Genomic DNA, 23,330 nt, shown 5'->3' on the forward strand with positions numbered 1-23,330 from the left:
CTAAACAATAGTACATTTACGTCATAGTTCGTAAGACTACAGACAGTTGACAGTGTTCCCCTTCCAGCAGCTCATGTCACAACTAAATGACCACACCACTTATCTGACGTCTCAGTTTTCAGCTCCCTGGCGCGGCTGGGAGTGATCAACACGTAAAATGGGATCGCCGCATCACGACAACCGCAGTGATTGACAGGTAAACAATTGTAATACGCAGCGACACGCCACCTGTCACTCAGAATAAGGAAGGATACACACTCACCAGGTGTTTGGAGACCACTGCTCTAAGGCTTCAGATCAGCTTGGGTCAAGGTTGGTAAACACACACACACACACACACACACACACACACACACACACACACACACACACACACACACACACACACACACACACACACACACACACAAACGAGTGAACTGGCCCTGGAGGCTTGCAAGGGCATGCCGTGAGTGCCTGAGTGGCGAGGCGGGAGGAGACGAGGGAAAAAGGGAAGGAAAGGGATGAGCAAGAACAAGAGAAAAAAGCGGAAGACAGATGGGAAGGTACAGAAACAGGAAGGGAAGAAAGACGAGCTGGAGCAAAAGGAACAGGTTCAGGGAAAAGAGGGAGCGAGGGAGGAGGAGGAGGAGGAGGAGGAGGAGGAGGAGGAGGAGGAGGAGGAGGAGGAGGAGGAGGAGGAGGAGGAGGAGGAGGAGGAGGAGGTGTATGGGAAGAAAATAGTGGAGGAAAAGCGACAGGAAGATTTGTGAGGAAGGCTGGGTAGGCGGTGCAAGGCTGTGCAATGTTAGATGACGGTATGCGATGCCAGGGGAGGCTTTGGGGTAGTGGGCACTGTTCTAAGAGCGGCGACTGTGCAAGGCTGCCGGGATGTGTACGGCTACCAGGAATCAAAGCCTATTTGTTCATAGCCACACGTTAGGCTGCGTGCGCCTGTCAGGGGCTCAGGGACCACCTGCAGGGCTGTCAGGAGCACATAAGCCACCCACAGAGATATGTGCGGCTGTTAGGGGTTTAGGGACCATCTAGAGGGTTTTGTGAGACAGCCATGGGCTTAGGAGGCTGCCAAGGGCTTAGGGGCCACTCACAGAGCTGTGTGAGTATGTCAGGGACATCCTCAGGGCCCCTACAGCCACCAAGGGTCCCTATCTGGTGCTGGCTGGCATCAGGACACAAAGGCGCATCAGGGCGTGCGTCACGGGAGACAGGGAGTCAAAAACAGCGTCAGGGAGACGCCGCCCCGCCACGCTGCCTCCTCTGGCCGTCACGTCACAAATCTCCATCTGTGAGGGTTCTTTCCTTCAACCCAGGACCGCCACTGTTCACTTGTCTCTCAGATGTTGAGTGGAACCACTGCACTCCACCACCACCACCACCACCACCACCACCACCACCACCACCATTCTCCCCACGTGTGGCGGCTCAGCTCAGGCCCAGCTCAGGCCCAGGCACTGCCGCAGGGACTTGGTGATGGTCCTCAGGGACAGGCGGTGAGGGGCCTGGAGGCCTCAGAGGCGTCCCATATCCTGCTGAAGCGGTGAATCTTCCAGGACAAGAATACCGACCGCAGTGACAGCCGCCACGCCGCGCCCCAGCCAAGGTTTCGAATTTTCCACATAATTTTCAGAGAAAAGGAGGAGTTGGACGTGTAGGTCGCGTGGAATGTGTGAGGCTTACACGATGCTCAGTATGACAGCAAGGTATGTGAGGGGCAGTGAGGGGCGCGAGATGGTGACCTGAATGGGTAAGACAGGCAGTGTACGAGTGAAGATGAGAAGGGGAGCTATGCAGGGCTAATGAGGAATGGGAAGGGCCGGGAAAGGCAGGCCTGGGCTTGGTAAAAGGCTTCGCCCAGCTGGAGGGGAGGCCTAATATGAGAGAGAGAGAGAGAGAGAGAGAGAGAGAGAGAGAGAGAGAGAGAGAGAGAGAGAGAGAGAGAGAGAGAGAGAGAGACACGTACACTAGGGCGGCGGCTCCTCCCTCCCCTCCCCCACCGCGCACTCCCCGCCTGCCCGCCTCCCTAAAGCGAGTGGAATCGTCGGAGGTATTTTTGCCTTTGAGACGCGGCGCCTCCCACTTTTTCTCATTCGTCCAGTGTTTGGCTCGAGTTCATTCAATTTCCCTTCTTATTCCCCCAATTTGCGTCTTGCTTCTTTCCTCAATTTGTGTCCCGCCGCCTTCCGTCTGTCTGTCAGCGGCGACGTGGAGGGAAACACGCCGCGCTCCACTGTGCTGCTCGCGTGCCGCCTCTCTGTTGCTATTATCACACGCCCCTACCAAGTTTAATATGCAAGGCACGTGAGCGAGGAATGAATTAAATCTTCCCCTTTAAACGCCGCATATATCAAACTCGACGCTCAGATTTGCATTTCGTTCTCTGTCATTCACACGCCACTTCACTTCACTTCACCGTCGAGGCAGAAGGACGGACCCGACCTGCACGACCTGCCGTCTGTGTGGCCTACTTGCCTGGCTATTTGAATTGTCCCACCCTCTAAATGACCTTTCCACACTCATTACTTCCCACAAACTACACGTTTTTCTTCTAATATTGTATTCTAGCGTAGTGAAATGATACAGCATAGTTGGAACCTTCTCCCTCTCTTCTTTAATACTGTAGTAATGTAAAATCTTCCTAATATAAATAGTAGTACAATGCAGCAAAATCTGACACTATATCACTGTAATCTAGGGTAGAGTAGGGAAATCAGGCAGCCTACAGTTGAAACCTTCCCTCTCTCTTCATTCTAATATTAACAGTAGTATGGTGAAGCGAAATCAGACACTTTAGTACTCCCATCTTGTGTAGAGTAGTGAAAGCACTGTCATCTAGTGTGGAGTAGTGAAATCAGGCAGTCTAGTTGGAATCTTCTCTCTCTTCTCTAACACTAGTAGTTATGGATAGTCTTCCTCATATAAATCATAGTGGGCAGTGAAATCAAACACTCTAATAAGGATTTAAAGGTCCCTTGCAATTCAAAATATCCTGCAGTCTCCTAATAGAATATGTAAAAAAATGAAATCCTGCCAGCAAAACGCCTTGCTCTCTCACCACGACTATTTTCAAAGACCACAAAGATACACAGCCGCGTTCTCAAGACTGTTTCTCCTGTTAATAATGCAGACATCTTGTTAAACTATCACCAGAGCCGTAAAACACTGAAAAAAAAGTGTAACTTCAACTGGAGGCTTTTGCAAGTAATTGAAGTGTAGGGAGAAGTGTTTCAGAATACGGCCCTGATACCCGCGTTCGCTTCCCGCTCGAGTCTCACGTTTCAGGGCCTGGACGAGTGGCTTAAAATCCCCCTCACTGAGAATCGTGACCCTGGACATCGTGGGTCTTCCAGGGGCGCGCCAGAAAAAAAGATGTTCGATATAAAAAGTTGTATCTACGGATTAATGGACTAATGGCACACATGAGTCTTCAGAGAGAGAGAGAGAGAGAGAGAGAGAGAGAGAGAGAGAGAGAGAGAGAGAGAGAGAGAGAGAGAGAGAGAGAGAGAGAGAGAGAGAGAGAGAGAGAGAGAGAGAGAGAGAGAGAGAGAGAGAGAGAAATATACCTTTGTTCTAAGAAAAACTAAAGTCCATTTTAACAGATACATAAGAATGAAATTTTCACCCAGAATGACAGAAAATGAAATGGAATGATTTGGAATGAACTAGAGTATCCTGGAATGACCTTGGAATGATTTAAATGACGGAATGATCTGTAAGGGCATGGGATAATCTGGAATGACCTGTTATTACTTGGAATGACGTGGAATGGCCTGGAATAGCCTGGAATGGTCTGGAATGGCACGACACATCACGTCACAAACTATAATGAGTGATGTGTTTATTTTTTTCCCCTGCACGTCAGAAACACATTATTTCGCCTCGTAAACACACACACACACACACACACACACACACACACACACACACACACACACACACACACACACACACACACACACACACACATATTCAAACAATTCGACAAGGAAAAATAAAAAGTTCCTCGTGGATTTTGCAGCATCAAAGGAGGAGGAGGAGGAGGAGGAGGAGGAGGAGGAGGAGGAGGAGGAGGAGGAGGAGGAGGAGGAAAATGAAAGCGATGACAACAATAAATCTAAAATAGAGGAATGGAAATATAATAGAAATATGAAAAGGAGGTGGATGAGAATGGGGACAAGGAAGAATGAGAGAAGGAGAAGGAGAAGAAGGAGAAGAAGGAGAAAGAGGAGGAGGAGGAGGAGGAGGAGGAGGAGGAGGAAAAGAAAGACGACGATCACAACGAAAAATATATGCAAAATAGAAGAATAGGAATGCGCAGAAAATATTAAAAGAAAGAGGAAAAAAGAAGTAGGAAAATGAAAAGAAGCAGGAGGAGGAGGAGGAGGAGGAGGAGGAGGAGGAGGAGGAGGAGGAGGAGGAGGAGGAGGAGGAGGAGGAAAAACTAAAGATGTGGAATTCCTTACAAATATTATAAGGCTCCTTCTCTCCGTAATAAGCCAAGAGTGAAATATATGCGCCTTACCTAAACTTGTAGAAGACTTTATGGAAAATGGGAAACAGGGAGAGGGTGGAAAAAATAATAAAAAAAAAGGTGGTAAAGGAAGGGAAATGCAAGACGAATGGAGGAGAGGAAAGGAGTAATGGTGAAGTAAGATGCCTGTATTTTCTCCATTTTCTACTCCTTCCTCTCTTTTCCTTCCGCTCTTTTCCTCCCTTCTCCCTCTGTCTTCCTATTTCTTCTTCTTAGTCTCCACTCACTTCTCTTCCTCCTGTCTCTCTTCTTGTTCCAAACCTTCGGTTCCCTTTTACTTCGTTACCTCATCTTTTCGTTCTTAGTTTCTCTCTCTCTCTCTCTCTCTCTCTCTCTCTCTCTCTCTCTCTCTCTCTCTCTCTCTCTCTCTCTCTCTCTCTCTCTCTCACACACACACACACACACACACACACACACACACACACACGGAAGCCACAATTTTAGTAAGTCATCACGAAGCCAAAAACATTCACATACGTACATAACACCCCATGCATTCCTGCACATACATACACACACACACACACACACACACACACACACACACACACACACACACACACACACACACACACACACACACACACACACACACACACACACATACATACACATACACACACACACACACACAGACATTCCTGAAATCCCCTTTGAAGACGTGACGGGCAAAGAGGATCAGATTCCTTATAAAACGATCCAACACGTTTGTCCCAGTGCTCGACCGGAACCTTAACCCTCCTGTTATTGGCCCTCACAGCTGAAATGACACGCGCTGATTGGGCCCCGTCAGCTGAGAGGCGGCTGCTGGAGTGGTGGTGATTGGTGAGTGGGAGGCACGGAGGGTGGGGATGATAAGGAGGCATGGTGGAGTGGTGGACCAGATAGGGTGTGGTGGAGATAGAGGAGGATGGTGGAAGATTTATAGTGATAGTGAACAAAGTGGACTGGGTAGGTAAGACTGGGTTAAGTGAATGGAGGGGAGAAAGGTGGGTTGCGTAACGGATGTGGATGGAGTTCCCTGGTGTGGGGTGGAGCATCAAAGACACGGCCAGGGGGTGGACTCAGTGGAATGGACTCAGTAATCACGTTGTTAGGCCCGAGTCAATAGGGAAATTTAAAAGAAGATTAGAGTCAAATTTATGGATGGGAATGAAAGTTGGAAATAAGTAGGCGTGTTTTATATATATAGTACAGGCAATGCCACATGTAGGTCTATTTTCTAACCTTTTTTTTTTTTTTGAATAGGGAAGTGATAAGATAGCAAAAATAGAAGGAAATAGATGGTGGAGAGGATAACGTTTCCTGCTGAATAGTAGATGAAGACGAAGACGATGAAGAGAATAGTAGAGACATGGGGAAGGGGTGAGGCGGTGCTGGGTTTATGGTAAGTTAGGTTAGATTAAGTTAGGTTCGGTTAGATTGGGTTAGTTTAGTTTAGGTTAGATTAGGTTAGGTTAGGTTTTGTTATGCTAAGTTATGATAGTTTAGGTTAGGTTAGGTTAGGTTAGATTAGGTTAGGTTAGGTTAGGTTAGTTTAGGTTAGTTTAGGTTAGGTTAGGTTAGATTAGGTTAGATTACTTTAGGTTAGGTTAGGTTAGTTTAGGTTAGGTTAGGTTAGATTAGGTTAGATTACTTTAGGTTAGGTTAGTTAATTCGGGGGATATGGTAGACTTAATGGTAGGAATAACAGGGAGGTTTGAAATAGCACTATGTAATTATTGTTGGGGACAGTTAGTGAAGAGAATTAATGACAGTTACAATTGATGGTGGTGAACTGATCAATGGTGAGGGGATAGAAAACCACAGTGGGGGCTAATAGGTTAATAGGTGATAATAGAGGTGGAGAGTGTAGTGGGGGTGAATGGGTGATGGTGGGGAGCGGAAATTAATGGTGGGGATGCTTCGGGGTTGTGGGTCGGTGTAATGGAAAGGGCCAGGCGGTGTTGGGGAGAGTACTGTGGTGGGGGTGCTGGGGGTTCCTGGGAGGTGGTCGGGGAGGGCAATTACTGGTGGGGGTGGTGGAGGTGATGGAGTGCAATGATGCTAACGCGAACACTTAAAGCTTCACCAATAAATTAAAGATGCACCATTAAGGCAACACAAAAAAGAAAGAGAGAGAGAGAGAGAGAGAGAGAGAGAGAGAGAGAGAGAGAGAGAGAGAGAGAGAGAGAGAGAGAGAGAGAGAGAGAGAGAGAGAGAGAGAGAGAGAGACCACTTACACGGGAAAAAAGCGGACCAACAAATTTTATTCATGTAACGAACATTTTTTCAGTTGCCGAGAAGGGAAAGAGAAGGGAAATTTAGCCTTCCCTCCGTACCCCCATGTACCCCCCATTTCCCTTCCTCCCCCACTCCCTCCTTCCCTTCCAGTGACGTCATAGTTGGTCAGCTGATCCACAACCAATAGAATGAAGGAGCTCAGAGGTGGTTAAGCCCCGCCTCTTCAAGCCAGACAACCAATCACCTGCCCAGATAGCCTCTTAAGACCCTCCCCTTCCCTCCTTCCACCAACCACGTGCGTCTATCAACTCGGCAATCGATCTTACTTTCAATATTATAAGCGAGGTCACACCGGGGTCAAGGTCAGACTGAGGGGCGAGATGGGTTACATATGATGGGCAAACACCAACATCCACCACACACACACACACACACACACACACACACACACACACACACACACACACGAGGGTATAATTATAACCCGTGTAAGTAGAACAGTCTTTTCTTCTAAGGTCTCTCACATGTGTGTCCGTGTGTGTGTGTGTGTGTGTGTGTGTGTGTGTGTGTGTGTGTGTGTGTGTGTGTGTGTGTGTGTGTGTGTGTGTGTGTGTGTGTGTGTGTGTGTGTGTGTTTGAAAGCGTATTTAATTATAACCTAAAGCCTTTCTCTACTAAAAGACAAAAAAAAGTCTATAACGGGGAAAAAATACATCCAAACTTTAAACTGGCTGCGTTACAAAAACTGAATTAATTAATAAACGAATAAATAAATAAACAAAATAGTAAATAAATAAACAAATAAATACATATAAAAAAAAGCCGCTGTCAGGCCAAAACGAGCCTTAATGCCAATGTGGCTTTCGGACCAATTTATATTAACAAGAGTACACCATTTTAAAGGGACCATACACCTCTCTCTCTCTCTCTCTCTCTCTCTCTCTCTCTCTCTCTCTCTCTCTCTCTCTCTCTCTCTCTCTCTCTCTCTCTCTCTCTCTCTCTGTCTGTCTGTCTATCCCCTACCCTACACACTCCTCTTACTTTGAATTTCATCACAAACAGCCTCGTGGAGACCAACCAAACAAATCACTATTCAGTCTTCCTTTGTGTTCCTTTCCCCAGCCCGGCCACACGTCCCGTCCTTGCCTCTCACTCCCCCTCACAAGACACAAGAGTCGTACCCCTTTTCCGCCACGCCAAGATGCCCCTGTCCTCTCCCTCGCCTCGACGCCCTCACGTCCTTATCACACTGCTGGCGGCGGCGGTGCTGGAATACTACTGAGAGGAGAAGTTGAAGCCCCACACTGCTGCTCCTGCTGCTCCTGGCTGGACGCACCGTTAAATTGGATGACACGACGACCGCCACCTGACACGGATATAAATAAGGGAGAGGAGCGCGCCAAGGGTCTCACTGCCGACTGGGCGTTTGTTGTTCCGGCTGTGTTGTTTTCAGGTACTATTATTAGAAAGGATGTCGGTGTTTTTACGATTTTTTTTTTTTTTTTTTTTGTACTGTTATAAGGTTTCTTCGTCCTATTATTATTGTTGTTATAATTTCTGTTCCTGTTGTGTTTGATGGTGCAGTTCGCCGCTCATTGATAGGCATGAATAGAAAAACAGCAGTGCCTAACAGTAGTAGTAGTAGCATCACAATCACAACAACAACAACAACAACAACAACAACAACAACAACAATAATAATAATAATAATAATAATAATAATAATAACAACAACAATAATTATCATCATCATCAGCATCACTATCAACATCATTAATCTTAAGAACGCTTCACAAATCCTGGTCTTAACAGCGAACCCTAGAAAAAGGAAGGAGGAAAAAGGAATGAGGGAGGAGGGAAAGGAGAGACTGGAAGAGTGGTCACGGGGCGGCCAAGATGGAAGAGGAAGGTCGGGGAGGCCAAGGAAAACCAGGCGAGGCGGGGCGGGGCGGGGCAGGGAAGGGGCAGGAAAGGAGAAGGGAAGGGAAAGGGAAGGGAAGGGAAAGGAAGGGAAGGGAAGGGGTTGGTCTTGTTACCTCCAGGATTCCTCGCCATCTGACCTCCTGGGATATGCTGAACTCTCTCTCTCTCTCTCTCTCTCTCTCTCTCTCTAGCTTTTTTCCCCCCAGTCTCCACTAATTCTTGTCTTCCTCTTTCCTCCTTCCCGTCTTTCTTGCAATCTCCTCTTATCCTTTTCCTAATTCTTGTTCTCTTCCTTTCTCTCTTTTGTCCTTCCTTCCTTTCCCAATCTCTCCTTATCCTCTTTTACCTTCAGCTATCCTTCCTCCTCCGCTTCCTTATTCTCTCCTCTTATGCCTGCACCCTCTTTTCTCTCTCTCTCTCTCTTTCTCTCTCTTACACACACACACACACACACACACACACACACACACACACACACACACACACACACACACACACACACACACACACACACACACCTCCTTCCCCTCTTCTGTCTTTCTTTCAATCCCTTCTGCTCCTCCTCCATCTCCTCCCCCTCCTCTTGTTCTTCTTGTTCTCCTCCTCCTCCTCCTCCTACCTGTCCTTCCTAACCCAGGCAAACAGGTGGCCTCATTTCTCCTGCCGGGGGAGTCGCCGAGAAGGAGAGGCTGAAATAAAAGGCCATTCTCTCTCTCTCTCTCTCTCTCTCTCTCTCTCTCTCTCTCTCTCTCTCTCTCTCTCTCTCTCTCTCTCTCTCTCTCTCTCTCTGTTTCTCTCTCCCCTCTGCTTATCTCTCCTTTTCCCTCTTCTTCCATATCCTCTCCTTTATCTCATTTCCTCTCCTCTCCTATCTGTCTTTATATCCACATCTCCCCTTCCACGTGTTCTGCTGTATTTCCTCTCCTCTCCTTTATTCTTCTCCTCTCCTCCGCTTTCATTCCTCTTCTATCCCCTCCTAACCTCTTCTATTTCTTCGTTCTAACCCTCTCCTTGCATGCTCTCTCTCTCTCTCTCTCTCTCTCTCTCTCTCTCTCTCTCTCTCTCTCTCTCTCTCTCTCTCTCTCTCTCTCTCTCGAAGCCTCCTATCTCTTCTTAGTTTTCATCTCCTCCCTTTTCTTCCAACTCCAGCCGTGTCCCCATCTCCCTTCCTTTCATCCTCCCTGTCACCTCCACTCTCTCCTCCTCCCCCTATTGTTTCTTTTCGCCCCTAACCCCCTGTCCCTTGCCTCTTCCTCCCTCTCTTCCTTTCATCTCCCCTATTTTTTCTCCCCAAACACCTTTACTCTCTTTCGTCTTTATCTCTTCTCCAGCATTCTTCCTATACATTTCTTATTCTTTTTTCTCTTCCTTATCTTTTCTCTATTACTGTATCTTTGTTTTTCGTCTTTTTTTCTCTCTACACTTTAGTTTTTACCTCCCTTTTTTCCTTTCTTATCTTTACCTATCACAGTATATTTTTTTCCTCTCTTTTTTTCCTGTTTATTTCTCCAGCAACCTTATTCTGCCTATACAAGTGTTATCTTATTCCCTATACCATTTCGTATATTTTTCCTATGATAGTATTTCGTTTTTTCTACCTCCCTTTTTTTCTCACTTCAGTCTTCCAAACTTCTGCCTATGCACTCTTCATCTTCCCTTTTCCATTTTCTTTTATCTTTTCCTATTACATAATTATTGTTTCTTCTCTCCGTCTTCTTCTTTCTCTCTGTTAATACAGTTTATAATTTCCCTTATCATTTCGTATCTCTTCCCATTACAGTGTCTTTATTTATCTCCCTTCCTTTCTTCTCTATTCCAGTCCTCCAATCTCCTCTTCCTTATACAGTTTTTCTCTTCCTTTTCTCTTTTCCTTATTTTTTCCAGTCATAGTATCTTTTATTTCTCTTCTCCCTATTTTTTTTTTCGCTCCAGTTCCGTTATATAAACTTTATCTATCTATACATTTTTTTTGTCTTCCCCTTTTCCTTGTTTTCTCTATGCCATCTTTGTTTCTCCTCTTTTTCTGTCCTTCAATCCTAATATTTTTTTTAATCTTTCCTTTTTCTTTTCTTGTCTATTCTTTTTATAGTATTTTTGTTTCTCTTTTTTTTTCTGTACTTCAATCCTACATATTTTTCTTTATTTCCCTTATTCCTTCTTCCTCTTCTTCTTTCTTCTTCTTTCTATTCCCTTTACAGTATTTTAATTTCTTCTCTTCTTTTTTCTCTGTACTTCATTCGTATACAGCTTTCTTTTTATCTTTCCTTTTCTTTCTTTATCTTCACCCTTCAGTGTATCTTCGTTTCCCCTCTTCTTTTTCTTGTACGTCAATTCTCCAGCTTTCCTCTCCCCTTTCCCTTCCTTATCTTCATCCTTCACTATATCTTCTTTTATCCTCTTCTTTTTTTCTGTACTTCAATCCTCCAACATTCTTGTATCCTTTCTATTCCTTTTGTTTACGTTCAGTGTATCTTCGTTTCTCTTCTTCTTCCTTTTTTTTCTGTTCAATCTTCCTAAATTATTCTACCCCTTCCCTTATTTATCTTCAACCTTCCCTGTATCTTCGTTTTTCCTCTTCTTTCTTTTTCCTGTTCTTCTACCTCCACAATATCTCGCCACCACGACCTCCCCGGCCCCGTCAGCGTGTTCCCTTGTCTCCTTCACCGCCGCCTCCACGCCGCCGCCCCCTGTGAGAACTGGAGGCGCCCTTGGGAGATCTTTGTCTCTGTGATGTTTGTGATGTTTTCCTTGTGTGTTTGTTCACGACTCGCGACACACAGGATCCCCAAGTGTGTGTGTGTGTGTGTGTGTGTGTGTGTGTGTGTGTGTGTGTGTGTGTGTGTGTGTGTGTGTGTGTGTGTGTGTGTGTGTGTGTGTGTGTGTGTGTGTGTGTGTGTGTGTGTGTGTGTATACCGGCCGGTCTGTTCTCGTAATTTGCGTTACTAGTTCCCATAGGATTCTCCCCCCCATCTCTCTCTCTCTCTCTCTCTCTCTCTCTCTCTCTCTCTCTCTCTCTCTCTCTCTCTCTCTCTCTCTCCAACACCGAGTAATCAATGTGTTAGGTTCAGCCACTTCCTGGAAAACTCCATCCCTTCCTTCCCCTTCCTCCCGTTTTCCTCCCTCCCTCGCTTCCTTCCTTACTCACACACCTGGCTCATCTCCCCCTCCCCTCTCTCTCTCTCTCTCTCTCTCTCTCTCTCTCTCTCTCTCTCTCTCTCTCTCTCTCTCTCTCTCTCTCTCTCTCATTTTCCCTCTCCTTCATACAAACGCTATTTCGGCCAAATCGCCTGAGTCCATCCATCCTCCTTCCCATCACAGGTGAAGCAACACTAATTAATTATACGTGACAACAGGTGACCAACGTGGCGTGACAAAGGGTTATTGGAGGAGTGGGAGGAAGATGTGGAGGAGGAGGAGGAGGAGGAAGAGGAATAAATGGGTTAAAGGAAAATATAAGAATGGAAAACGTAGGAGCAAAAGAGGAGGAATGAAAGCAATATGAAAATAAGACTGGAATAATGGAAGATCAGGAGAGAACGGCAGAATGGAAGAATAGAAGAGGAAGGGATGAGGTGGCTAGATAATGAGAATGGAGGAGGAGGAGGAGGAGGAGGAGGAGGAGGAGGAGGAGGAGGAGGAGGAGGAGGAGGAGGAGGAGGAGGAGGAGGAGGAGGAGGAGGAGGAGGAAGAAGAAGAGGAGTAAGGCTCTGATTAACCAACTCATCAAAGTTTGTTGCATCATATCCTGAAACTTTCCAGCCTGAAGAGGAAAGATATGTTGCAGTCCTCCTCCTCCTCCTCCTCCTCCTCCTCCTCCTCCTCCTCCTCCTCAGCCATGCTCTCTCATCACCCACGCATCCCTAAACAATCCCCCTCACCCCCTCACTCCCCAATCACTACCACCACCACCACCACCACAATCACCACACACACAAACCACAACCTGACAACGTCATCCTCGTCTTGACAATCTCCTCCTCCACCTACTGTTACCAACACCACCATACTTCCACCTCCACAATGCGACAAACACACAAACACACACACACACACACACACACACACACACACACACACACACACACACACACACACACACACACACACACACACATTACTCCACATCCCACATACCACACCACAATACATCTAACATACACCACCACCACCACCAACATGGGAGGAGGCAACAGTGGCTGACTTGAGAGGCGTAATCAATAGCCATCTACTCCACCTGCCCACCCACCACCACCACCACCACTATCACAACCACCACCACTACTAAAACTACTACCACTACCACCACTACCAACTCGCCAACACAACACCCTCCCCACACATCCCACGCACACACAAATCCATCTGCCTTCCCACATTTCTCCTTCCCATAGTCTCTCGTGCTTTATGTAAACTCTACGTCTCTCTGCCTTTACATAAACTCCAAGGAAGACAGAGCCGCGTTTCACTTTCTCATGGTCCTTCACCCCCCTGGGAGTTGCTACTTACCTTTCACACGTCTCTTTGTTTACCCTTGAAATATTGCCAAGCCTAAAATGCCTGGCCGAAATGCAATCATAATATGAGTCTAGTGGGGGAAGGTTTAGGGACGGAGGTGAAGGGGAGTAAGGGAGAGGAAGAGAGGGAGGAGAGGGAGAATGACTAACGAACAGACGGACAGGAAGGCACATCGATGCAAGGAAAATATACAGACACAAACAAAGAAACACACACACACACACACACACACACACACACACACACACACACACACACACACACACACACACACACACACACACAAGGACACAAGGCACAAGGGAGTTTGGGAAAGACAGCGATTGCAAAAATTATTCAGATTCATTTCATTCTTATTGATTCCTTGATGAAGTGAGGAAGGAGAAGAGGAGGGAGAGAAGGAGAAAGAGTGAGGGAGAGTGTGATGGTGGTGACAAATCAACTCTCACTTGCACTTCGCCCTCTTCACCTTCACTACCATCACAATCACCACCACCACCACCACTATTAAATCCTAACGTAAAAAGACCAATCAGGAAGCAGCATTATCAAAACACCATTACCAGCTTGACGCAATAAATAAACACAAGGAGGTAAATAAGTGTCACCGCCTCGCCTACATACTTATGACAAGACCTTGGCGCCTCAACACCAGAGTGATCACCGCCCTGCAACACAGTATTCCCCGCAACACGCCATCATCACCATGCAGCCACACTCAAACACCGCTAAATTACTCCCATATACCATCCTGTCACGCGCCCCCACACCCTCCACGCTCCTCCCCCCCACCACACACACAGCCCTCAAGTCATAAATCACTCCTACGCGTATACAGGGTGTAACACGAGTTTCTGCGGACACTGCTTGTGGTGAAAGATGATATTATTCTAAGTCGAAAATGTTCTGTGCACATATGAATTCTGAGGCGTTGTTTTGTCGTGTTTGGAACTTCAAGTGTGGGCTGGCGAGATACAACAGCCGGGCCGGGCGGGGTATCCATGGCGGGATGTGTTGACGTGGATGTCTCTTGGTGAAATTGTGAATGATTCATGATTTCTACAAGTTTTGGAGTTTTACAGCATCCCATGACGAGACGAGTGTTATTAATGGACGGGTGATTACCCATAAGCATTACACAATGATAGTATGGCTGTAATTAACGAAAAATAAAATAATAAGGTACGTGGCACCACGCCTGCCAGGGAAGGGAGGGAAAGGAGCGATGCTAGGAACAAATTAGGTAAGCGTTAGTTAATCACATGTAGTCTCCCGCCAAGATACTAGCAGTGAATACGTTTAGATTGTATTAGATAATTTTGAGAAAAAAAAACTGACAGCAATATTACACACTTACCCGGCCTTTCTATCTGTCGCCCGTCAACATTTGACTTTCTCAACACTGCTATACAAAGACTCAAAATGCATTTGTGCATAGGACATTTTCCACTAAGAGTAACATGTACTTTCACCTCCAGCAATAACCACAGAAACTCGTGTTACACCCTGTATACATGCACAGCTAACCACCGTCCACACACACACAAAAACACACACACACACACACACACACACACACACACACACACACACACACACACACACACACACACACACACACACCTTCACTCGCTTCAACGCGCAATATGACGACTGACGCAAAGTAATACATTTCCAGACACGTTTCCAGTGTGTGTGTGTGTGTGTGTGTGTGTGTGTGTGTGTGTGTGTGTGTGGGTGTGTGTGTGTGTGTGTGTGTGTGTGTGTGTGTGTGTGTGTGTGTGTGTGTGTGTGTGTGTGTGTGTGTTTGTTCGCAGGCAGTGACCTTGACCCTAGACGGACCCAAACTCCCGTCCTGTCACCACACTCATCACTTCCATAACCCAAGACCATCACCACCACCACCACCACCACCACCACCACCACCACCACCACCACCACCAGTGTCGTGTGCTGCCTATATCTTCCCCTAAATCACGCACCCCGCCCTCTTCAATGGCCGTCATCAACCCAGCCACTTTTTTATTATTTCTTAACGTAGGATGTTTTACCGTAACGACTCTGGTAATGGGGGTCGTGCGAGGGGCCGGGGTGTGGTTTTATTAGTGGTCCTGCTGGTGTTTCTGCCCCTCCCTTCCTGGCGCCAGACGGACCGATAGGATTAAGACAGCGGGACGTAAATATTGCATGACGGAGCGTGGGGGTAACAAACGATTGTTGTTGTTGTTGTTGTTGTTGTTGTTGTTGTTGTTGTTGTTGTTGCTGTTGTTACTACTACTACAACAACAGTAAGAAAAACAACAAAACTACTACTACTACTACTATTGCTACTACTACTACTACATTATCATCATTAAACGTGGCTGGATACGATCGCTCCTACCTATTTTTTTTTTTTTTTTTCTGGAAAGGCAATTAAACAGACTTTTTCCCCTATTTTTTTCTCTAGCCAGCAAACCTTCTTGCACAAGGAAAGGTAATGGCTGATGAGAAAGATAAATAAAAACAAAAGGAAGCAAAGTAGCCAACTCTTCATCTGCCATCCCTTTCAAACTGACCAGCGTATCATCTTTAACATTCTTATCATCACCAGTATCAACAAGACTCACTACCCTCCCTCGTACACATAGCAGTCAGTACAATCTCTCCGGGTCACATTCGAGTACAGGCGGAGGCAAACTGTGCACATCGTGGCCAGCTGTTCCTTCAGCCTTACTGCTTGGTCGATATGATAGCTGGCGAGACTCTAGAAGCAAGTGTGCTAACTTCCATGTACAGTGACGCCTTTGTCCAGGGTATAAGGGCGTGCACTCTCTCTGTGTAGACTCAAGGGCGTGCAAGAGCGAAATTATAACAGTGGAGATTGATAGCGTATGGACAAGTTTTTAAATTTTGCCATCTCTGACACTACCACCACCACTACTACTACTGCCACTACTACTACTACTACTACTACTACTACTACTACTACTACTACTACTACTACTACTACTGCTACTATTACTGCTATTACTTCTAATACTACTACTACTACTATTACTACTACTGATACTAATACTATTACAGATTTTACTGTTGTTGTCTTCGTTATTTTTATGGCAATTTTTTTTTTCTTAATTCTTCCACCACTGCCATCACCACCACCCACACCACTAACACCACACCATCACCACAACCTACACCAACTTCACAATGCCTACTACTACTACTACTACTACGTACTACTACTACTACTACTACTACTACTACTACTACTACTATTACTACTACTACTACTACTGCTACTTTTACCACTAATAATTCTTGTTCTTCTTGTTCATGTTTTACTACAACAACTACTACTACTACTACTACTACTATCACAACTACTACCGCTCTTACTAATGCCACGCCGGTGCTATTACTATTACCACAGCTCCCACTGTAACTTCCTCCTCCATCACTGGTATCATCGCCATAACCACGCCTGCTTCCGTATCAAAAAAATCTCGTAAACTTCACAGGAGCCAAATACAACAATATCCGGTGTTTTATGCGTTCATTGATCGGGGTAGGCTCACGCTGTGCATATATCCAGCTTAAGTCTACTAATCGCCGAGTATGACATATGTTTTGACCCAATTACGTTCTGTACCCCACCATGTGCCCCGCCCCGCGTTCCCGCCCCAGGACACGAAAACAGTAGCCTTGTGTAGCTGTTCTTTAGGGAGTCTACAATAGTGAGGCAGCAATCATATGAACGTGAGGATTCTTGCACTTCGTCTTGTGTGCGGTGTCCAGGTGGTTCCTCGGCACACGCCCAAGCCATGACTCAGATGCTGGACGTGTCAACAGTTTCGCGCCCTGCTCCCCTCTGACCTGACCTGACCTCCCACCAGTGACCCTTCTCGGTGGATATCTCGACTCCCCGTTCCTCTCTTTCGAAGTATAAATAATTATTTCTTTCGCATTTCAGTGCCATAGCCGCCAGACTGCTGTCACCACACATTGTTCCCGAGTATTCCGCTGCCAGCACTCCATACCTCAGCCGTGACCCGCCTCAGCTGGACACGCAGGAACGTACTTCAAACTTTTTTCCCTTCATAGTAACTTTGATTAATTGTAACGTGGGTGCCACGGGGGCCGGGCGAGCATCGCATTGCCGCGGCCAGCGTGTCGGGAAGGCATGTGTGTGTGTCCGAGGGCTTCTGCGTCATACGAAGAGACACTTGATACGCCACACATATGGACGCCACAACCAGCACCACCACCACTACCTCCTTTCCCGGAAACCAGGATGGAGAGCGGGGATGTCCCTTTCTCCTGCGAGGACACCTACGGCGCGAGGAAATTTGTGCTCGACGTCTGAAGGAAACCAACCTGTCACCTTACAACCGCTCACCTGATCGACCCCTCGCCTCCCCTCCCTCCCAGGGCCGCGGCCCCTACTCACCTATCTTCAACTTGAGATCTCCGGAGAGCGAATGTCTGAGGGCTGTGAACATGATGTCCGTGGATGGCTGGTCCTCCTGGAGAGCGGGCACAGGACCTAGGCGCGGGAGCCACCCATGGGAGGGGGCGGATCGGCGGCCAGGGCGCGGAACACGGAGGAGGAACACCCGGGCAGCACTTCACCGCCGCCAGTCAACATCAACCGACCAGATGTTCCAGCCGACCCCTCGCAGCACCTCTGCCGCGCCTGCCACACGCCGCCACCTGCACACCTTCACACATTTCTCCTCACTCCTGGCACACCTCACGCCTCCCCGACACTCACCCCAGGCCAGGCAGAGTCTTCAGCAGACCGGGCCACAGGGCTGCAGGGCGCCAGGGCTGGCTGGGGCAGGTAATATCACCACACGGAATGCTGTGTCACGTGAAGGAAGGGCGCGAGTTGCCGGTTATTGTTTATAGGAGCGGCGAGCGGGCGGGCGGGGAACGTGCTGCCCTCACCGCCGAGAGATGTGACGGCCTTAGTGTGTCTCTGCGCAACGTCAACATTTTCCAGAGCGTTCGGTACTCCGTGAAGACAGAAATTAGTGACCACAGCCTTCACAGCCTCAGGAGAGCGGCCAACGATAGCCTGTGGTTCCCTCCGTGGCCGCCGGACTCACGTGGCGCTGTAGTACATTCCTCCGAGATCAATAGAGATTGACGAAGTAGGTAAATATCTCCACGGAAGAATAGGTGTTCCCAGCCTCACCTGCGAGTGACACAGAGAGAGGAGGAGCCCAGCTGGAGGTAAGCATAGGAGGAGGAGAGGGAAATGAAGGAGCTGGCAAGAGGAGTGAGGGAAGGTGGCAAAGGTGAGGGGGAAGCTGGAACGAGAAAGGCCCAGGCGCACTTCACTACCAGTGCCAGTATGCCCTCGACCACGGCGGGGGGAGAGACGTGAGGGGAGATCACGCTTCCCCAGGGACATAACAAACGCACTCACGGCGCCATGCATCAGTTCAATATCATTTCTTTTTATAGGACAGTCCATCTCGCGCCCAACCCTGCAATCGACACCCAGGAAGCACAGCACACGCCACGCACGCCAATGACGCATCATTCTCCACCACACACGAACCAGACGAGACAAACACGCAAAAACCATTCCAGCCACGCCATGCACACATACACACACACACACACACACACACACACACACACACACACACACACACACACACACACACACACACACACACACACACATTAGTATTAAAGACACATCCCACGCATCATAAAAGAAAAAGAAGTACAAGGGAGAAGGAAAATTGTTAGAGAGAGAGAGAGAGAGAGAGAGAGAGAGAGGAGAGAGAGAGAGAGAGAGAGAGAGAGAGAGAGAGAGAGAGATTTAGGATAATATTTCAAGGAATCACCCTTCGCCCTTCACGGCCTTAGTTCCGGTTACCAACGTGCTCTCTCTCTCTCTCTCTCTCTCTCTCTCTCTCTCTCTCTCTCTCCTCTCTCTCTCTCTCTCTCTCTCTCTCTCTCTCTCACTCCGGAAAAATCCTAATTTAATGTTGATCGTACGAGAGAGAGAGAGAGAGAGAGAGAGAGGAGAGAGAGAGAGAGGAGAGAGAGAGAGAGAGAGAGAGAGAGAGAGAGAGAGAGAGAGAAATGAAAGGTAACTTTAAGCCTTCCGTGAGTCTCTTAAAGCTGAGTTCACCACCACCACCACCACCACTACTGGCCATAAAAATACGGAGTCAAAACACGCCAGCCAGACAAAATACTGCCCTCGTGTCTTCCCTCACATTGCAAACTAACATCAATACAACCATACGGAAGCTTAACGAAAGAACGACCTTACGTAAACAAATCGTCACGGGGGAGGGCAATAAAAATACTTACGTTACACCTCACAACCTGGCAAAGAAAATGGACTGGCAACCGTTTTCTCTTCCTTGTAGCGTGGACCAATACAAATTAACACGTAAACTTTGTGTCTTGCTGCAAGCGCCTCGTAAATTCCCATCTTTACCAGCCATAACCCTCGTCCCATTTACCTCAGCGCCTTTCTCTTCAACTTTCCCCCCTTCGTCATCATTCCTTCCCTTCCCTCGCTACTTTCTCCCTCTTCCGCCTCGGTCCCCAGAGTCCTTACGAGTCCTACCGAGTCCCCTCCTTCCTATTAACGCCTTTCCTTTCAATTTCTTTTTCCCTTAGCCATCATTCCTTCTCTTCCCCTCGCTAGTTTTTTTTTTTTTCCCCTTCCAATTTGGTCTTCAGTCCTTAAGAGTCAAGAGCCATACTGAGGTCATTTTGTTGCCTCCACGTGTTTCCCCTCATTTTTCCCTTTTTATCACCGTACTTTCCCGGTTATTATCATCTTTATTCCTCTCCATCATTATTATCCTTTATTCTCTCCATTATCCTTGCCTCTCTCTCTCCTTCATCATCCTTGGTCCTATTTTCATCATCATCTTACAACTCCATCCATCATCATCCTTGCTACTCTCTCTCCTTCATCATCATCCTTGCTACTCTCTCTCTCCTTCAGCATCATTATATTATCATCATCATTCCTCCTCTCTCCATCATAATTTGTGCTCCTCTCTCCTTCATTATCATCATCCCTCTTCTCTCTTCGTTATCTTTGCCTACTTTCTCCTTCATCATTATCCCTGTTACTCTTGCTACTTCCTCTTGTATTCCCCAGTGCCCTTAAAAATCCTTACAGAGACACTTCCTCCCATAGCTCTTATTTCCCTGTCCTGTGTCTCTTGAATCCTTGAGAATCCTGCTAGACCGCTCCTTTCCTTTGCTACACTTTCCCTTACGTCAGACACTACCAGGGTCTCTAATAATCTTACTGGCATTCTTCATTACCATCACTCTTTCTCTTTCCTTGCGGCTCTCCTGTCACAAAGAGCCCCGAGTTGAATTGTTGGTGAGGAGTGGTGCCTTTGAAACGGTTAGGTTAGGTAAGCATTCTCTTCTCACTCTCTGGTCCTCTGCTTGGTTACGTTATGTTATGTTGGTTAGGTTAGGTTAGGTTAGGTTAGGTTAGGTTCTTCTTTCTCAATCTTTGGTCTTCTGTTAGTTTAATTTAGGTTAGGTTAGTGGCTCCCTTCTCACTCTTTAGTCTTCTTAGGTTAGGTTAGGTTAAGTTCTCCCTTCTCATTGTCTGGTTAGGTTAGGTTAGGTTCTCCCTTCTCACTGCCTGGTCTTCTGTTTCCTTCTTTCTTTTTCTCATGTTAAGCAAAACTAAATGTATTGTTCTCTTTGTTTCCTCAATATATTAATTTTTAAACAAGTTCGTTCCAGTAGTGCCCTCGTCCTACTGATGTCCTTCCTTCCCAGTCCTGAAGTTCCCATTCCAAAGTTCCCATTCACGATGTTTCCAGTCCCGAAGTTCCCATTTCCGAAGTTCCTATTCCCAAAGTTCCCATTCCTGAAGTTCCCAGTCTCAAAGTTCCCAGTCCAAAATTCCCATTCCCAAAGTTCCCTGTCCCAAAGTTCCCAGTCCTTAAGTTCCCCAATCCTGAAGTTTCCATTCCTAAAGTTCTCAGTCTCGAAGTTTCCATTCCCAAAGTTCCTAGTCTCGAAGTTTCCAGTCCCGAAGTTGCCATTACCGAAATTCCCATTCCCAAAGTTCCCACTCCCAAAATTCCCAATCCCGAAGGTGGCAATGTTTCCAGCGATGTCACCTACCTGGGGAGGGCGAGCGGGTGTCCCTGGACGGCTCCGAGGCAGTCCTCTCTCCGATCTTCTTCCGCAGCACATCGAGATCGAAGGGGCTGTGAATGGAATGGTCCACGCTGCGGCTCTTGCCCCTGAGGAGGTGAGGAGGAATGCTGTAGTGGTGGTGGTGGTGGTGGTGGAGATAATATTGTTAAGGTAATAGTGGTGTAGGGGGGAGGGGGATAATGTTGATAAATGATTGTAGTAGTGATAGTGCTGGAGGGGAGGGAGGAATGAGGAGGGTGGTAGTGATGGTGGTGGAGGTATGAGGAGAGTGGTAATGGTGGTGAAAATATGAGGAGGGTGATGGTGGTGGTGGTGGAGCAATGAGGAGGGTGGTGGAGGTATGAGAGGGAGTGGTGGTGTGGGTGGCTAACGGTAATGACAAGAGGGTGGTGGTGGTGGTGGTGGTGGTGGTGGTGGTGTTGGTGCATAACAGGTGAGTAATTTGAGTGGTGTTTTGCAATGGCCAGGAAAAAAAAAAAAAAAAAAGCAAGAACATGTTTGGTCTTAATCTCTTACTGCTATGGTTGGTGCGCGGGCTCAATACAGTGGTGCGCTACAAGTTTACAGTATGATTCTGTTTTATTTACGTGCCAGTATCAATTGTGGGAATAATTTCGTTACCCAAATGATTACTTTTACTACTACTACTATTATCACTACTACTACTACTACTACTACTGCTACTGAATAACACGAATCCAGTGAGAATTACTGATGTACGACAGGTTAACAGGTAACACTGATAAACAAGGAACAGGTAATACTTTTATAAGGGGAAGGTTTTTAATGGATATACCTGGTAAAACATGTTGATTAAGAACCAAGCAACCTACATAGGCTTACATCACAGAAGGCAGGTAAGGAGCTCAAGGTACAAGTTCCTCTTTATATTAATAAGCAACAGTAAATAGTGACCATTTAATACAGCTACACAGAATAAGATTTCCACAGTGAGGCGTGTGTATAGACAGCCAAAGGGTACGAGTGCACACACACACACACACACACACACACACACACACACACACACACCACACACACACACACACACACACACACACACACACACACACACACACGAGGCTAACACAGGAAATCGGTTGTTTAGTGAAGAAAAATCGACTGTATTGGGGAAGAAAAGAGAGGAGTTAAGATAAAGGAAACTTCCGTCGGGCGAGTCTATTCCGTCAAGCTCTTCGTTTAATAGATAAAGCGCTCGCCATTTTCTCCTCTTGACCAATCAGAAGAGTCTTTTAAAAAGCTTAAGGCCCAGTTATTGGCTGGCAGGCGAGCACACACCGGGGGTATTTCCTGACCAAACACGGACTACGGAAGACCCTGTGTTTTTTGCCCCGCCGTGATGAAAGAAGAGGATAGAGAACGAGTTTTCTTTTCCTTCTTTTTCTTCTCCTTTTGGGCCGACACAGGATGGGAGAAGGAGGATAGAGGACTTGTCTTTTTCTTCCTTTTCTTTCTTTTTCCTTCTTTGAGCGTAGTACATGAGGGAAGAAGACAATAGATAACTTGTTTCTTTCATTTTTCTTTCTTTTGGTCCAGCACATGAAAGAAGGAGGACAGAGAAATTGGTCTTTTCTTTCTTTTCTTTTTCTTTTCTTGGCCAGGTACGTGAAGGAAGGAGGACAGATAACTTTTTCTTCCTTTTCTTCTTTTGGTCTGACATGTGAAGGAAGGAGATAATAGATAACTTGTTTATTTATCCTTTCTTTCTTTTAGTCAGACACATGAAGGAAGAAAGATAAAGGACCAGATTTTTTTTTTCTTTTCTTAGCCAGACACGTGAAGGAAGAAGGACAGAGGCCTTTTTTTTCTTCCTTTTCTTCTTTTGGTCTAGCACGTGAAGGAAGGAGACGGATAGGGAACCAGGGTTTTTCTGTGGCATGGCTTGGAAGGGACGAAGAGGACAGACAGCTCGATTTTTTTTATGCCTGGTTTATGAAAGGAGAGGACAGTGAACCAGGTTT

The 23,330-nt window shown here is 46.8% G+C and overlaps 1 protein-coding gene across 16 annotated transcripts in view; it reads right to left on the reverse strand.

The window, feature by feature from the left end:
* LOC135111698 (oxidation resistance protein 1-like) overlaps nucleotides 1–23,330 on the reverse strand; it is a 207,184-nt gene that overhangs the window by 98,886 nt on the left and 84,968 nt on the right. For 15 of the 16 annotated variants that reach the window (XM_064025323.1, XM_064025321.1, XM_064025311.1 and 12 more), the window contains one exon: nucleotides 21,313–21,434. In XM_064025323.1, coding sequence (XP_063881393.1) covers nucleotides 21,313–21,434 — 122 coding nt within the window. Of the gene's footprint in view, nucleotides 1–17,620; nucleotides 17,811–21,312; nucleotides 21,435–23,330 lie in introns of those variants that run through there. The other variant, XM_064025324.1, reaches the window with a different exon arrangement.

The sequence above is a fragment of the Scylla paramamosain genome, chromosome 22 (assembly GCF_035594125.1).
Source record: "Scylla paramamosain isolate STU-SP2022 chromosome 22, ASM3559412v1, whole genome shotgun sequence".
In the NCBI taxonomy this organism is placed as follows: domain Eukaryota; kingdom Metazoa; phylum Arthropoda; class Malacostraca; order Decapoda; family Portunidae; genus Scylla; species Scylla paramamosain.